Below are 18,396 nucleotides of genomic sequence, written 5' to 3'. Positions count from 1 at the left end.
CATTGCAAAACTTTCATGTAACATTATATAAAGAGTTTGTAGAACAAAAATTGCAACACTGCAGCGTTTGATAAGCATTCAAAACCCAACAGCGTTATGTAAGTGCTCTTACAAAGTTTGAAAAGCATATAAACTCTCAGAAAACCCTCAACGGTTGTTAACGCTTTATAAAGTTTCTTATTTTCGCCAGGGCTGTGTTAATGCTATGTGTTGGTAAAAAAAGATACTGAGCGTTTTAATCGCGTGAAAATTTATTGCACCTGAATAAATATGCCGAATATATGTTGCGAATATATTTTGTATCAATTTGAATTTTTTTCATGAATGCAGTTCTTATGCAATCTATTTGTAATTTATTAATAAAATTGTAACACTTCGGTTGCCATCTCTCGAACAAAAATATTTGGCCGGCATTTTTCCCTAGATCGCTCATGACGTATTTACGAAAGTTAATGTATTTATTATTTAGATGTTACAATGATATATATGTATATCTCACAAATAATCTCAACAAACAAAGTATAACATGATAAAACATATCTAAATAAACATCAGATAAATGAACTGCAAATGATAAGAGACTGCACGAGAGCAAACACGAGCGAAGTGACGTCAATATAATTGAAGAATAAAAATAAGTTCACGTGACAATAGTTGTCAAAAGATTAAGATATTTCAATAATAATTCTAATATTATCTCGTGGCTTCCACACATAATATAGTTTCATGCATTTATTTTGGATTTCTAAAGAAATATGATTAATTTAATATAGAAATTAAACTTTTCTATGCCAAAATAATATAATTATATATATTTATATTTGATTATACATGAAATTTTTTCCTCACATTATGAATTACCATAAATATAAATATAATTGCGTTTTTTACAGATTTTCATGTCTTCATACCTAAGTTTCGAAATATAAAGAGAGGAAGAAAAAGTAGAAAGAGCTATGAAAAATATAAGAGCTATTTTTTCTCGGAAGAATTTTATATTTATAAATGTTTAATTAAGCTTTTCATTCGTGCGCACCTGATTTTTGTAGCGAGAGATTATATAATTTGTAAGAGAGGGCATTATTTTTAAATGCGTATTGAAAAACTTGGAAATAATTTTATCTCGACGAATATAATTTAATGTACGATTTCTTTAATGACACACACACACACACACGTATAAATATGTACAAAAGTTTCGAATTAAAATTTAAATAATATGTTTAAAGATATAATGAATCCTCGCATTATAATAGATCGAATTCATTATGCATTCATTATGAAGAATATGATTTTATTCGTCAATTTTTTCTGCCTCTAGATAAACAATTCGAAGTCGCAAAAAAAAGGATAATCAATAATTTTAGTGCAATTTGTATATATCAAGGAATTTTTCCAAGATTTGTCACGAAATATCAATAATTATTTAATCATTTAGTACTGTTCACTAAATCCAAAATTAAAGTGGTCGGCGCCGTGAAATTGCGTAACATTTTTTTTAGGAATATCAATGTTTCTGACTCTTATCTTTAAATATATGTGATTTATATTTTATTATCTATTATCAGATAAAAGAGCATACGGCAGTGATATTTCTTAATCCTTCTAAGCCTATATTAAATAAACGTAATTTTTCGCGTTAACACATGATAACGTCACACATAATGGTAATTTCAATATTCAAAACATTCTACGACACTTCGTTTAAATCAAAAGGCATTAATGATTGTTATCATAATTTGTAAATAGATGACCAGGAAAAAATTCCATATATAATTAGAGACAAATATGTATAATTACATGTATATAGAATATAAATATTCTCTTTCTCTTATATTCTCTGTCCGTTTACACAGGAAAAATAATAAAAAATAATCAAATGAAAAAAATATTTGTGCATTGTTTTTTTTAAAAAAGTAAAGTTTACAATTAAGTTATACAATATTCTATAATTATATGTATTTAACTACGACTATATGTGAATAATTTTTTCTCGAGTGTGGTTGTACAATTTAATTGCAAACTTAATGATTAATCATAAAACAGATACATGATAATTACGTGAATTAAGTACTGTGTTTGAATTGATACAAGTGATATTGCTACACAATTCTTACAATTTCGTAAATATGTGCATAATATATTTCATACATAAAAAAGCTTAAAATATTTTATAATAAAAGAAATATTTAACAATGCATATGTACATACATGAGAAATCTGAAATTATATATACTAATAATATAATCTAACATATTATTTCTTGTACGACAATTAATTATTTTATTTCGCGCGATCGGTTTCTATTATTTATACAGTATCTTCTAGATTCTTTTGTACCCTTTGCCACTTTGCCACCATAGTTGACATCTCCTTATGCTTTTTGCTGATACTAAGTCTCGCCTGAAATCATATAAAACATTCAATTTTTGAATTAATTTATGTGTATGTGTGTGTGTGTGTGTGTATGTGTGTGCACGCGTGCGCGTGTGTAAAGTGTGACAAGAGCATCGTGCAATATATAAATAGAAACCTTTTTCTTTTTCCGTTCTTTCATAATTGTATCATTCGATACGGTTTCCGATTCCGTTTCCGGTTTCATTTCCTCTATCGGGGCGGGTGCTTGTTCCGTTACACTAGCAACAGGATCCTGTTGTTGCACTGTTCGTTCTGTTTCCGTTTTCTCAATGCGCGCAATATCATTATAAAAGGAATCAAGAGCGGATCCCAGAGATTCCTTCGAAGCCTTAACCGGCGGTTTGGCGATGATTTTATTATTTGTATAAATCGGCGTGTATCCCACCATAAACTGAATTGCATTCTGCCCACCGTGCTTGTTCGCAACAGCGATTGTCTGCTAACAAGTATAAATATATAAATTATATTCTAATTTTTATAAAATGCATTCTAAAAATTTCTAAAATATACTAATTTTAGAGAAATTAATTCTTTATATTTATTATACGTTATTATATTTATTATATGTTAGTGTAAAACAAGTGCTATCGCATTTCTTAATATTTCAATATCTTCTATATATTTCAATTAATATCGTTTTAATTAAGTATTATGTATCATGTAAATATATGTAGCACTAATTTATTAATACGGAATTTATTGATACAGTAGAAGCGTACTTACATTATGCAAATGTTGATGAAAGGCTGGATAATGAACAAAAGGCTCTTGAAGCAGGCCCGCCTGATGGTGACTTAGAATAGGTATTGTTGGATCTCCAATCGAAGGAGCGTAAATCGCATTACTTTGCTGCGATGCTGCGTTATATATTATACCTTTCAAGGTAGCCGCCTCATAGGACGTTTCCGGCAGATCCACACCCGGTGGTAAAGGCTCCATATTCGCATGATTCGAAGATATCGTGGTTTGAGGTGACATAGCTGCTTGTGGATGCGTGTAAGACAAGGATTCTAACGCAGGATTTACTATTTGCGCCGTATCTAAAGTTGTTATATTGTCTATAAAAAATACGAATTTTTTTATTACATTCTACTAATATCTACAGCAATTATGATTATAATAATTATCTTTATAATATTATAGAAATATAATAATATTATAGAGATATAATATTATGCAACTATACTATGTATAACTTTATAACTTTCTATTATTACAATAATTATTTAATTAATTATAGTAAATTAATAAATTTAATATCAATTACCTCTCCCCAAACGTTTCCTCTTTGCATCCAAGGATTTATCGTCGGGCTTCTCCTTTTTCCTCTTGTCTTTCTTTAAATCTTCTGCGAATATTCTCGGTGGCGGTGGTGGACTTGGATTAGATATTTGTGGTGGAGGTGGTGCTTCCAAATGCGTGGGACGTCTCTCCGATATATTTTCGTCATCCGTCTTATTATCGTCCATCTCCTCAGCTTGCTTCTCCTTCGTCCTTTTGGTTCCAGGTGATTCTAATGTAAAAACAATGAAAAATGAAATATATTCTAGATATATTAATTTGTTTTAGAATTTAATTTATAATTTTTCTATTGACGATATATCGTAATGTCTTTGTATGGAAATATACCCGCGATTGTTAACTCTTCCGATTCTGGTGGCGGAGTTGTGCATAATTCCATCTCCTCAGTGCCACCGGCAATACCGGTGTCAGGGTAAGTCCACTGTGATGTCCCAGTGGATGTATTGTGGTAGTAATATCTCTTGTGCGATCTGAAAAATCCCCCGGCCAAAAGGGAGAAACATATGAAACAATATTATTGACATTTATACCATGTTTTCAGTTGTAATTTTCTATGTTATATTTAATGCACGTTTAAATAATGTTTCCATGGCGAAACATTCGGTCGCGTCCGTCACCAGTTTCTTAAACGAAAGCAAAAATTAATAGAACATAATCTAGTTCACTCCTACCTGCGATGTTGTGTCTCGTTTTTATTCGACGAAGGCCTTTTGTTACAGGGAAGATGGGAGATGTAATTATGTAATTATCAGAATGTACTCTCTCTTGTGGGAAATATTAATGCGAGATTACAGCAAAGTGAAGGGAAAGAAAGGTATTTGTGACTGAAGTGCAGGAAAAATAATGATGAAAATATTAAATTCCAATATAATATCTGGTTTATTTGTGATTAGTATATCTCAAGGATCACCAGATATTCATAAAATATAATAGATAGGATAATACTTACATTTTGTTAATCATCGTTCATGTTTCTATCAAAATAGATAAACGAACGAAATTATAATGCCAGATAAAATATTTCTCCCGTACACTTTGAAACGTATATGTATAAAGAATAAAATATTTTTCTTTTATATTTTTCACATTTTATTAAAAAATGAAATATATATCCAGCAGATAAATGTATATACCTAATAAAACTATAATATTTTTTCATTTAATAAATAGCACAAAATTAATCTATATAGATAAATATAAAACTGTTTAAAAAAATAATTTCTGATATTTTTTTGATAAATTGTAATTAAATTTTCTTGCTTTAAATAATAATATTACTGTAGAAAATGATAATAAAATAGCTCTGTTAGTACTTTTATAATTATTCTTCAAAAGTAATCCATCAAAGCTTTCTCTTTTTCTTTCTTTTGCTATCATTATATTATGTTATTATGTTAAATTCTGTATAAATAATTAATTAGAATCTGATTTAATAAAAAAATTATTTCACTTTTCTCGTGGCATCTTCTTGTCTCTTCATTTCAATAAAATTTACCTCAACTTCGCACTTATCTCATAATTATTCATGGCACAAATGTGTTTTTAATCCAAGTAACGGGCTTGTTACTGGATTATCGCTTGCAGCAAAGTACATTAAATAGATTGCAATATATCACTCAGCACATATTAATTATCACATTGACAATATCACAAGACTTCTTAAGACTATATAAGAGATGATCACTCAATTTAGCACTAGAAATATATTACACTTTAAGAGAGACCATAATTCTTACTCGACTCTGCACCTTCATTCACGTTAAGCTTTATGTATGAAATGATAAAAGTGTCAATCAACTGCATTATATAATGTTCTAAAATTTAAAAATAGATCTGTATACATTAAAAACACTATATATAACTATTCTATACAATCGCGACACAACTAATTATTTATCACAAATATTATCAAATTAGTAATTTGATAAATCAATATAATCAATTTGATAAATTTTAGTTTAATTTGATTTGAAGAAAGTATATAAATCGTACTAAAAAAAAAAGTTTGAAAATATCACATAATCAAATGTACATTAAGTTTTGAAATATTAGGAACTTATTTAGTGTGTCCTATAAATTTTCGTAAATATTGAATTACTGAATACTTATTTAGTGTATCTCTTCCTAAATCTGTTAATTAACTAATTTTCATTTAGAAATTTGATATAAATGAATATTTTTTATGATGATGGATGAAATAATGTAATATTACATAGCAATATTGCATGTATGAATAAATAAATAAATGTTTGTGTGTATATCTTCATTGTATAGATTAATGATACACATATAAAGCCATCGAACATAAATGTCGTGTATGAGATACTTATATTTACATAAAAAATTAGTGCAAATTATGTATGGAATACCGTACCTATCCCACTGACATAGCCAACCAGCTGGTGCTGCATCTTGTTCTAATCTTTCCAATTCATGATTTGTATTAGTCAGCCACTTTTGAAAGTAACTTTCCTCTAAGCTATTTGCTGCCCATGCAGTAGATAATGTCTGTAACAGAATAATCTATATTAATAAATTTATTGATAATTATGCTAAACTTATCCAAATAATAATAGATTATATGATTAATTTCAGTGTATTTAAACATATTTATAATAATTCTGCTCTAAAAACAGCTATTTAATAGCTATTTAAATTTTAGCTATGTAATATGATAATAAATGATGTAATATTTATATAATATTGACAAAATCTCACTTGTAATTGAATTTGCATTGTTTGGACAGCAGAGACGCTTTCTCTTCCTTCGGAAAGAAATTTTAATTTTTCCGTTATAATCTGAGATAAGTCGTTCATCTCCCTTTTATCATTATCTTTCTCTTCAATTGTATTGGTTACGCTTGTTTTGTCTTCTGCAAGTACTTCCGAATCGCATGATTCGTCCTTTGAATCGAGTTTTTCATCAGTCTTTATACTAGAACACTGTTCTGTTTCTTTATGCATTTCATTGCATTCTTCTTGGTTTTCTGTGCATGATTGATTATGGATTTTTGCATCGTCGTCCTCAGTATTACACGAAATAGTTTCACTGCTTGCAAGATCGCTGTTATTATCATTTTGAACCACAATGTCATGATAAATGTTATTTTGTTTAACTTTTGTTGATGGAACTAAAATTATAAATTATTTAATTAAACATAAAGATACTTTTATATTGTAAAAATTTGCCATATAGTTTAAACTAATGATGCATAGCTTTTTATCATATGTAATTATTGTGATGTAATAAACAGATCAAAATAATTGATACCATCAAATGCTATTCGTTTCTTCCTTTGAAAAGCCTTGCCACACATCTGCATGTCCTCAAGAAATATATTTGTCTTCGATTTATCTTCATCTATCTTCGAGTCTTTTTCCTGCATTTTTTCATCATTCTTCGTTTCTTGACTGTCTCCATTGTCATTACACTGATCACAAGTTTGTATATTACTAGAATTTTTTGTAGAAATACCATGAGACATTTTCGATGAATTTATCACATCTATATATTCATCATCTTGCGCAATTGGGAATAAAGGTTTTATTTCTTGCTTGGGCTTAACTTCTTCTTCTCCATCTGAATCATCTCCATAACCAGGTACTAAGGACACTTTAAAATCCAATTTTGGAACTGCATTTTGTGTATTAATATCTTTTCTATTCTTGTTTCCTATGGAAATCTTTTCTCCTTGAGCTATACTATTTTTATTACTAGATTCAGTTATTTTACATTTGTCAGATTGTTCGGATTGATTCGTACAATTTGATATGTTAGTCGAGTCAAATTTATATGAATGAGACAAATTTTTGGTAGGTGACTGCGTTCCCGTTGGACGGAAAGCAGGTCCAATTTCACCAGCTTTTAGATACGGTACAGAATTAGAATTTTCCAATTCTAAAGATGTCGATATCTTTTTCTCGTCTGAGGAATTATTTTCATCCTCTGAGTCGCTTCCATCACTACCAAAAGATGTTATCATTTCTATCCGTCTAAATAAAAAGAGAAATAATTTTTCCTCAAGAAAATATAATTTTAGTTTAAATATTAACAGTTTTATTCATTTGTTATTACCCATCATCTGAGTCATCATCCTTTACAGGAGATTCATTCTTAGTTTCTAGTTTGCTTTCCGAGTTACACTTCTTAGGAGTTTCATTGTGCATGAATCTGTTACGATTTCTTGCTACAACCTCTTGTGGTATCATACCCTCTGGTATATTTGCTTGTGACTGTCGATCTGCAGCAATTATTCATCTCGATAGTACTTTCCATTATTAAATATTAAAAGTAAAATCCAAAGTAAAGAATGACAATTACATGCGATGGATGAAAAATCTACCCAATGAGTTCCCTGGATTGGATGTTTCACTCCAGATCCCATCTCAGATTGCTTTTTTATTAAACGTAATTCCTCTGGCATGTCCCATGTTACCTCATTAGTCTCAATGTGCCAATAATAAGGATAACCAGTAGAATCATCATAACATTCTTGCCACACTAAAGTATATATAGTTTTAAGTATTTTAAATATTTTTAATTTTTCTCTATTATTCCTATTTAAAATTCTTACATGTTTGCTGATTTGTATGATGCACAGACTGTGGAGTTGGTTTAGTTGTTAAGCTTGAATCATTAGCAGTGTTTGGAACAGGTTGTTCTGGGGCAATAAGTTGAATTTCCTTCAAATATAAAATAAAATTTTTATATATACAGATCATATATTCATTTATTATATTTGCTTCATATATACCATCAATTAATTACCTTAAAGAAATCGTTGACTTGATCATCTAATTTTTGTGTATCTTTCTTGGGATCCTCTGTATCACTATCAGAATTGTATTGGCACAAATTAGCCAATGGATTGTTGGCTTCATTTTGTATAGATTGTATATTATTCACTGATTTGCATCTATCTGTATACAATTAAAGTAAGAATAATATAAATACCATATATAAGATATATATGTATTACAAGTCTCTTTTTTGTCTCTCTCTCTCTCTCTCTATATATATATATATATATATATATATATATATATATATATGTTAAATTTTTGTAAAATAATAATAGAAATAGAGGAATAAATAACATTGATCAGAGCATATCTCTAATAATTTAAAATCATTAATTTAAAACACAGATTGATATATTTACTCTGAGTGTGTTCGACATGATAATTGCCTTGAGATCTATTGAGTGTCAAGACCGGTCTCCTCTGACGTCTCTTCATAATAAAAGAATAGCAAAGCTATTCGAGATAGACTCAGAAAATCTTAAAAACAATTCGCAGTGCAGAACGTGCTCTTCGTCAACTTTGACCCTTGCTCGCATACGTTTCTACGTAAAAGAATATATACGTGCGCATGTCATTTACGTGGACTAATTAAACAATTATTCATTTTAGTATCGTGACGAAATAATTATCAGATATTACGAGACTTCAGAGTTTGTTGAATCGCAATCTAACCAAAAATATCCCATCCATTTGTTTAACCCCGATCGCACATCTTGACTGTGTGAAATGGCATTCTTCGAAACTCACCTTAATGACGCAGTGCTGCCAACTTTGCTTTTATAAAAACTACCGTAAGATTTTGTCTTGTCCTTGTCAAATCTGCTAAAAAAAAGCACTTAAATTTTTAAAAGATGATTTTAAAACATAATTAAGTATCTGATAAAGATATTTAGATAAAATTATGTGTAATTGAAGTCTTGATCAATACATTTTTTTAAAGATAATTATTAACAGCGATACGCCCTCTGTAAATATAAAAATGTGGACATGAACTACGAAGCCAATATTCATGAATGTTTTGACAAATATCAAAAAGGATGTCGGTAACAAGAATATTTTATAACGCAAAACGTCTATTTTCTGCTCCTATTGACGAATATTCCGCATTTTTTTTTGGTGAATAGTTTTTATTCCCTGTTCCCATTGCCTGACATTGTATAAGGGCCTTTACAGCACTCGTATTACCGACACTTTGTGCACGGAACCACACGGAACTAGAGACACGGAACAAAACCACAATTTATGGACATAAGCACGTTCCACTTGACGTTTACAATGCTCGCGAAATCATTTCATTCTTTTCACCGAAAGTTAAGCAAAAAGACAGATGATGCTCGCGAATGACAAGTGGAACACATTTACCGTGACCTGGAACTACAACAAAACTGACCCCAAATATTATTTTGACACGAGTTAAGGAAAGAGCATGCAGAATCTGAGAATTGTATTATACTTACCAGTCATCACAATATTAATATTACAATCTTCGAATGTGCATATTAAGTTATTGTGTTAATAGTGTGCGATATTTGTTATTAACATGCAAAATCAAGCTAGTCAAACCGAGGAAACCGTGACGTTGGTCCTCGAAAACAAGCGATTTAAGATTAACAAGAAAAAACTGATCAAGGAGAGTCGATATTTTGCCACGCTTCTCTCTACAACTTATGCAGATCATCGTTTATCAGAACATCTTATCAAATATGAAATTCCATTGATTTCCTTCCAGGTTAATTAATTATGATTTTTATCTTCATTTAAAAACAAAATTTTTTCGTAATGTTTAGCCCGTTTTTCCTCAGAATGATATTGTAACGTTCAAATTTTCACGTTTTTTCAAGTATTCAAAATATTTTTTTTTTTAATAGATAAAAATCGAAACTGTATATCGGTGTGATTATAATGTATGCACTTATATTGGTAAAATTAGCTACTTCATTATATAATTGAAACAAAAGGCAATGACTTTGATTTTACAGGATTTTATCAAATGGATTAACAGTGATACACATAATACTATCAAAATGGACTTTGAGAGAAATGATCTTGGACGTCTTTTGATATTATTGGACTTAAGCGTCTTGTTCGCAGTAGATAATTTAACAGAAAATATAACAGAAATTCTCGAGAAATACTATTTATTACCACAAGATGTACTTAATATTTGGTTGTTGGCACAAGAATTAGGTCTTAAAACATTACAAGATCTTTGTTTGGCTGTTTGTTTAGATCGTTTCACTGAACTGCCAAGAAATTTGATTTTTAAGCTATCAAGGCAAAATTTTTTAAGATTAGTTGGAAACAGTAATCTAAGAGTTCCGGATGAATCAGAATTGTATTTGCTTCCTGTTGTGATAGAATGGATGCAAATTAATCAGGTAAGTATTATCTCTGTATGTGACAATCTTAAAGTTAGAACAGTATAACACTTTGAAGAAATAGATGGAAAAGTTCTATGAATTTTATTTCTTTTTCAAATGTATAAAATAAGATTAATTCCAAATTTTAAAATATTCTTAAATACTTGTTTTTTTTTTTTGACCATATATACATATAGCATTCTATCTTAAGTATTTATTAACATATTGTAATTTAATATATAATAGATTTAAAATCTTAATTTTTTGAAAAGGATACAATTCCATTGGATATTTTAAAGAAGACTGGACCAAAAGTATATTCAAGTATTATCTGCTATAATGGTTCTAATTCTTCTGTTAATAATGAATTTTACATTCATTGTTGGGATGGTGATAAGCTCTTTGAACTTACTACATTTAAATATCCTGAAGCTATTACCAATAATAATGCAATAACAGGAATGCAGATTACTGCCAGAGGTATGCAATTTTTGTAGTTTTTTTTTTTAATTTACTTACTATTTTATACATGATCTCTTAGGACATCATTTATATCTTAGCGGCGGAGAATTTGGCATTGGCACAGGGAGATTTAACACATGCGTGTGGCGTTATTCTCTGATAACTAAGAGATGGTTTTTAGAGACAGTGTAAGTATTTTAATAAATAGATAACAAGATGAGAGATATAAATAATTATATAGAATGACATGCTCTGCAAATCTAAATACTGTTAATATTTTAGTATGCCATGTGCAAGAAGACATATGATCGCCGCATTTCTGCAGAATAAATTATTACTTGCAGGTGGAGTAGGACATTTTCGCTGTAAACTACAATCTCTGGATATCTACGATGTCCATAAAGGTGATCTTAATTAGGCAACATAAAAAATCAATATGATGTGAATACTTCCTTTAATGTGATATATGCTCATATAATATTCATATGAGTCCCCAAAATGTTCCTAAATTATATATATCTTAACCAACTTTCAGAGATACAAACTGTATCTTTGAAAGTTTTCATGAAAATATGTATAATTTAGGAACATTGTGAGGATATTAACACATAAGCATTATATATCATGGAATATCCTTGTGATTTTATTCTACAATTTATTCCCGCTTAAAGTTGCTTTTTTTTATTAATGTCGAAAACACTATTTGTTTTATTACTAATATATCGTTTTTTATACTCTCTTCCATTTCAACAATTCACAGGTACATGGGTTAAAGGTGCGGTCTTACCCATGGAATTCGTCACTACCCCTGATTATTATGTTTTTGATAAAAAACTAATTATATATATTCATAATGTTAAATCAGGAGCATTACCTATTGTATATATATATTTTTGTGACTCTGATGAATGGTATAGAGTGCCAATAGAAATAGATCATGAACTACGATTAGACATACGTGAACTATCCGAAACTATGCCAATAAAGTTTAAGACTGCTTCGTGTTACATCGGTAAATATTAATTTACGCACAATATATAGATATGTAATAATGAATTTAAAATTCACACATTGTTATTCTTTACAGATAATAATAAGCCAAACAGAATCAATTTAAGAACTATTATAATAACATGCGACAATTTAGAATATCGTCACGAAATATATAAGAAAGTTAACGTTTCTAGTGACCAAGATGTTAGTCAAGTATACTTTTACCTTATATTATCAGACACTGATTTATACGAGAACAATGTGTTAATATGTTTGAAAAACAATAATTGTACGTTATTATGTTTGGACGCAAAAAAGGAAAAGTTACAATGGCATAGTATTCCTATACAGAATCAAGATAAGTTTCGTTCCCTTTCTTCGCACTTCGCAGGTACAATCTTTTTTAATTTGATGGATCCAGCTAATTTGCACGTTATGTCGGCGACAAACTTAGAGTGTACAACTTGACACATATAATTCTTCGTGAATTAAATGTTTAATGATTAAACACAGAAGCATATAAGTAGGAGTAAAGATCTAAGAAAATCCAAGAAAAATGCAGCAAAAACATTGCAGAAATATTGCATTGAAAAAATCATGATCTGTGTATTTTTTGAAAAAATTAATTTGGCTTTATTTTTAACCATAACATTTTCTCTTTTCACGAATTATCATATTCAAAAATCATCATAAATATATCGTGTAACACATTGATTCCATCAGAAATGTTTTTTGTATATAAATTTTGTATAAAGTATGAATGAACACATTTTTTATTATTGACTTTTATATGAATTTTTATATTAAAGTTTTTATCAACATTAATTGTTTTATCTATTACCAAATAATATATCGAAAAAATACATCGTTTTTTTTTCGTTGACACATGTAATTATCAACTCGAGGGTGAAATTAATAGAAATTACACTTATAATATATTTTAACATGATAAACGGTATATAATAATGTGTTGATGACGAATATAACGAGTTTAAATCACATGTTTTATTTTATCGTAAATTTTTTTTGAGACGAAAAGCAATCTTCAAGTATAACACGGCCATTGAATAGGAAAGCACATTGCGATAGTACATCACTAAAAATAAATATTTATTCTCACAACATCATCGAAAGATTTCTAATGAGATTTATAATGTTGACGGTTCTTCGAAGAAGAACTGCTGGCAGTTTTACCGGAAAATATTACTAGCGCGCGCAATAAATTTAATAAAAGATTTGATTAAAAAATTGATAGAATATCAAAAGCTTCATCTCATTCACACATTAACAATTTGGAGTTTGGAAAATTTTAAAAATGTACGTAAATTTGATTTATTAAAAAATATAACATGTTTTATCATACATATACAAATTTTACCATACCAAATTTTACAATAAGCTCGATACTAAAATGCTCAATGATAACATTTTTTTTGAGGTGCAAACGTATGTTTTGAATGTACGCAATAAAATAAAACGTGTGAAATTGTAGTGTAAAAAATGTGGCGATTAAACTTACGCATATTCGTAACGAATATTTTCATTTCTCATCTTATGGAATAAAAACGTTTGTTCAATTTCTTACGCGTATCAAATCGATCGCGTAATTAGGGACTTTACACAAAAACTGTTGAGAAAATGTGGGTATTTTCACAGTAGTATCTTCTGTCGCCTCGTATTATACAAAATTGAATAATTTGCGCTAAAATTTTATACCTGAAAAAAGTAAATAATAGTTAATCGATCAATGAAAAAAGAAGGAATAAGCGTAATTCTCGTCTCAGTGAAAAAAAAATAGAGTAAAAAAACATCTATTAGATGTTTATTAGGCGTCTATAGACGTCTATAGATATTTAATAGCTGTTATTTCTTACTGTTCGGGGTCGGCTACTTCGGTCAAACGCGTTCCAGATCTCGCAGAAAAATGATCCATGTAGAGACTGAATATTTTGGTTTGAATAGAATCCTTCTGCTCATTATTGGCTTGTGGCCTTATCAACAATCGAACCTTACTCGATTTCAATTTATTATTCTGTCTAGTATTCTGACGATGAATGTTGTATTTCAGGTAAGAATAGTACTCTAATAATTTATAATATCATATTGAATCACTCTGCAAAACTTTGTCTTTTATTTAAAAATCTCAATTAATATGAAATTATTATGTCACTATGATTGCACATAACATATAATAATTAGAATACACATACATATAAAATATACATATAAAATTAATATTGGAACATGTACGCGTATATGTGCATTCTAATTCATTAAATTTTTTATTATAAAAAAAATTCTGGTAAAAGTATTTTCAGTTTTTTAAAATAAATTTTAAAAATTTCTATAAATTTAATAATGTAAAATATATAATTTACGTGTTTATGTGAATGTGTACGTGTGTTTGACTTTTATAATTGTGCAAACTTATAGTAAAATTGCTATTTGCAGTGTACAGTATTTATATCACAAAAATGTACTCCGGATCTCATCACCAAAGTTCTATCTTCGGTATTTTTGTTTACTGTCTTTGTAATAAAATACAATATATTCTATCTTAAAATCAAAATTGTAAGTTGACAGCTTACTCATTAAATGGAATAAAAATTCTTGTTAAATAAATTTTTATGCAATGTTTTCTCACATTATTATTTATTATATACGTACAAAAAAAAGATATAAAATTGCTGCAACAGATGAAGGATATATTGGAACAACTACTGCATACGTGTAATAAGTTAAAAGATGCAAATGAAATTGCTATTATAGACGAATACAGATATAATGCCAAACGTTATACCGTTACACTTACAAGTAAGATAATTTTTTTCATGTACAATCACGATTTCTTCTTATCTAAAAACTGTCAATATTTCGCTTTGGAAAATCGATTTTGAAAAATTACATCAGTTTCTCTATGTATATAATAATTAACAAATGTTTTTACATCGAGTAAAATAGCAATGTAGCAATTAATTGAAAAAAAAACACAAATAAAAAAAAATGTTTAAACTATGACACATGCACATGAGTATAAGATAATATGTAAATTAATTTAGAAAATTTATATATCAGGAGTATAAATAACAATATTCTTTTTTAACATTTTTTCAGTATTTGTTGCTTTTAGCATATTGGTTTTTATTGTTGCATCATTTTGGTCGGATATTTTCAATATTATTTTACTGACAAACGCGTCTCGAACAGATCACATAATTATAACGGAATATTTTATCAATCAAGAGAAATATTTTTATTTGATAGCGCTGCACATTCTTGTATCAATATGCATCGGGGTAATGGTAATAGTAGCGATAGGAGCAATGTTCATTACGTATCTTCAACATACTTGTGGATTGTTTAAAATCGCCAGGTATAGATATAAATGCAACAACGGCGCTAGAAATATATGCATAATTAATTATTTTCAAAAAAATTTTATACTTAAATAAAATAATTTAAATTTAATCGAAAAAGCTCGCTACTTTTGATGGTTGTTTTTTATTAATAATTATAACACAAATTATTATTTATAGCTATCGCATCGAATGTGCAATGAACATGCTACAAAATATTAATCTCAGAAAAAATATTTTGATTTTAAGAGGTTTAATTTGTGCTGTAGACATTCATCGAAAAGCTATGAAGTTTGTATTCGACAACCCTGGCGAAAATAAGAAACTTTATAAAGCGTTAACAACCGTTGAGTGAGGGTTTTCTGAGAGTTTATATGCTTTTCAAACTTTGTAAGAGCACTTACATAACGCTGTTGGGTTTTGAATGCTTATCAAACGCTGCAGTGTTGCAATTTTTGTTCTACAAACTCTTTATATAATGTTACATGAAAGTTTTGCAATGCTGAGGTAACATTTTTCAGAGTACGTTCAGTAAACGTTGATACATCTTCGTGTACAGAGTTTACTCAGACTTTTCAAACGTTTACGATTACGCTATAACGTACAAACGTCTTTTAAACGCTAAAGTGTTGCAATTTTTGTTCTACAAACTCTTTACTAATCGTTTTTAAACTCTCGACGAACTTCCACAAACGTTCATGTAAACGCCAAACAAACGTCTCATTTTTGCCAGGGAATGTGCATGCGTTATATATGCATAGTAATATATTTTTATTTTTTAAAGATTGTCCAAACTCTTGATATCTCATTATCAGACAATGTATTTCTGTTTAGTACTGCTTGGAGTAGGCTCCATGAGCCTCAATTTATATCGAGTAAGTTTTTTTATCTTTGTTGAGATGATTTTTAAAAATAAGTGCTCGATGGCTTTCATAAAGTTAAAAATATATTAGAAATATATTAAGATGATTCTTATTGCGATTTTAATCATAAAAATCTCAAAATTGAAGCGTGACATAAGAATTTGAAATCATATTCTCAGCGTTTAAAACACTATGGGAATTGATCATTCTTTTCTTTATACATAAAAAAATTATTTTCTTATTAAATTACTCTATTATCGCGACACATCTTAGATTTGTCTTAGATTTTTCAGATTACATCCTTCACAAAGAATATTGAGGAATTTATAACATCATTTATATATGCAACTGTCACTATCGTGTATATGTTCATATCTAACTATATCGGCCAGAGTGTAACGAATCATAATCATCACGTATATGTTACCGCGTAAGAAACATGCTTGCAAAACAACAAATATGAAGATTTACTATTATATTAAAGATTTACTATTATATTAAAAAATGTTGAGGTCAATATCTATGCACAATGAAAATGTATGAAATTTACTGATAAAAAAAACCATTTCGCGATGCATTTCGGAGATTTTATCGAGAGATTCTTCGTTTACAATTCATTTTTTAGGTATAACGTTCGATGGTATGTAGCTCCATTATATGTACAAAGAATGACACTATTCTTGTTACAAAATAGATCAAAAGATTTCACTTTGAGCGCCGGATTGTTTATTGCATCTATAGAGAATTTTGCTGCGGTATATATAAGAAAATAGTGTAGAATATATACATATATCTAGAATAGAATATATCATAAGCATATAAATGGAATATTTTTCATTATAGCTAATGAAGGCCTCAGTATCTTATTTTACAGTCATATATTCTACACAATGACGAAATTGTAATAATTTGAATTAAATAAAAGCACGGTAAGATTATAATCTTAATGAAGACTCAGATAGCACAGAGAGTTTAAAAACATTTTATGTAAAGCGAGTTTAAAAGAGTTTTACGTAAAAGAATTCTTTTTGCATTGAAAATAAACTCAGAATTTGTGACATAAAAATGAATACTTTTTAAACTCTTTGTACTATCTGGGGAAACAGTATTCACATGTATGTGTTTATATATATATTTCATATATTTAAAAAATAAAAACTTGTTTTTAGTATATTATTTAGAGTTTTGTATTTAAAGGAAAATAAAATAATTTAATTTGAGATATTATTGTGCATTATATTCTTACAATGCATTGAAATTAAATATTACGCATATAATATATAAATATTTCAAGTATAATAAAGTATAATAAAAATATAATTATTTTATATTGACTTTAATGTCCAATCGACTTATTTGAAAATAATTTTAAATTTCAATAGATCCGACATCAAAATATTTAAAGCTGAAAATATTTTTCTTGAAAATTTAACTTATTCTATAAGAGCGTATATACATATTAAAATAAAGTACCTTGAAAAGAGAGAAAAATATTTGCATGGGGTTATAATGTCCACTCTCACGGAAAAAAGATATACACTTTTGTAACATAAGTAACATATATCGATCGTGTACATATTATGAAGAAATTTTTTTTTATTGAATTGCATGTTCCAGTCTCATGATTATATTTTATCTATCATTTTTTTTCTGCGTCATATTAATATTGCGTTGAATTTTATGCTACAAGAAAGAACTTGTAGAATATCTAATTGACCAAAAAAAAATCAAGCATATATATTTTTTCACAATTACATATGCTTTTAAACTAAATAAAGAGATAATTTCTCACAAATTAGACAACATTTTAGTCTTAATAAAATACTTCTGCTAGGTATT

At 28.4% G+C, this 18,396-nt stretch overlaps 3 protein-coding genes and 1 long non-coding RNA gene across 9 annotated transcripts; 2 read left to right on the top strand and 2 right to left on the bottom strand.

Annotated features, from left to right (window-relative positions):
- Positions 1 to 863: 863 nt before the first annotated feature.
- On the bottom strand, positions 864 to 9,408 carry LOC145963740 (uncharacterized). Of its 5 annotated transcripts, none has more exons than XM_083085912.1 (14): positions 9,271 to 9,408; positions 8,883 to 9,065; positions 8,489 to 8,640; positions 8,295 to 8,403; positions 8,042 to 8,221; positions 7,796 to 7,961; positions 6,992 to 7,713; positions 6,439 to 6,851; positions 6,095 to 6,228; positions 4,048 to 4,190; positions 3,686 to 3,931; positions 3,142 to 3,476; positions 2,534 to 2,857; positions 865 to 2,403 (listed from the first exon to the last, which is right to left on the bottom strand). In XM_083085912.1, the coding sequence occupies exons 2-14, from the start codon at positions 8,956 to 8,958 to the stop codon at positions 2,311 to 2,313; spliced, it is 3,093 nt and encodes a 1,030-aa protein (XP_082942038.1). In that variant the 5' UTR covers positions 8,959 to 9,065; positions 9,271 to 9,408; the 3' UTR covers positions 865 to 2,310. The 5 variants fall into 5 exon arrangements, with proteins under 5 accessions (XP_082942040.1, XP_082942038.1, XP_082942037.1 ...); XM_083085911.1 differs by lacking the exon at positions 9,271 to 9,408 and adding an exon at positions 9,163 to 9,259; XM_083085914.1 differs by lacking the exon at positions 9,271 to 9,408 and having other exon boundaries at positions 864 to 2,403; positions 8,910 to 9,254.
- A 77-nt stretch (positions 9,409 to 9,485) lies between these two features.
- Positions 9,486 to 13,869, top strand: LOC145963741 (uncharacterized). Of its 2 annotated transcripts, none has more exons than XM_083085915.1 (8): positions 9,486 to 9,967; positions 10,043 to 10,252; positions 10,503 to 10,901; positions 11,156 to 11,363; positions 11,425 to 11,533; positions 11,628 to 11,749; positions 12,106 to 12,357; positions 12,433 to 13,869. In XM_083085915.1, exons 1-8 carry the CDS (start codon positions 9,950 to 9,952, stop codon positions 12,804 to 12,806), a joined length of 1,692 nt encoding a protein of 563 aa, XP_082942041.1. In that variant the 5' UTR covers positions 9,486 to 9,949; the 3' UTR covers positions 12,807 to 13,869. The 2 variants fall into 2 exon arrangements, with proteins under 2 accessions (XP_082942041.1, XP_082942042.1); XM_083085916.1 differs by having other exon boundaries at positions 9,488 to 9,967; positions 10,077 to 10,252.
- On the bottom strand, positions 13,780 to 15,245 carry LOC145963743 (uncharacterized). The gene is made up of 3 exons (XR_014436244.1): positions 15,151 to 15,245; positions 14,213 to 14,420; positions 13,780 to 14,054 (listed from the first exon to the last, which is right to left on the bottom strand). It is a non-coding gene; the product is annotated as an uncharacterized LOC145963743 (long non-coding RNA).
- Positions 14,021 to 17,719, top strand: LOC145963742 (uncharacterized). The gene is made up of 9 exons (XM_083085918.1): positions 14,021 to 14,406; positions 14,790 to 14,909; positions 15,035 to 15,152; positions 15,453 to 15,711; positions 15,875 to 15,985; positions 16,479 to 16,569; positions 16,851 to 16,987; positions 17,183 to 17,312; positions 17,401 to 17,719. The coding sequence occupies exons 1-9, from the start codon at positions 14,263 to 14,265 to the stop codon at positions 17,449 to 17,451; spliced, it is 1,161 nt and encodes a 386-aa protein (XP_082942044.1). The 5' UTR covers positions 14,021 to 14,262; the 3' UTR covers positions 17,452 to 17,719.
- The last annotated feature ends 677 nt before the right edge of the window (positions 17,720 to 18,396 follow it).

Source organism: Camponotus vicinus, unplaced genomic scaffold (genome assembly GCF_025532165.1).
Source record: "Camponotus vicinus isolate PSW18456_S1 unplaced genomic scaffold, iyCamVici1.0 SCAF_13, whole genome shotgun sequence".
NCBI lineage: Eukaryota > Metazoa > Arthropoda > Insecta > Hymenoptera > Formicidae > Camponotus > Camponotus vicinus.
Note: the sequence above shows the minus strand (reverse complement) of the source record. Positions and strands in the feature narration are given on the sequence as shown.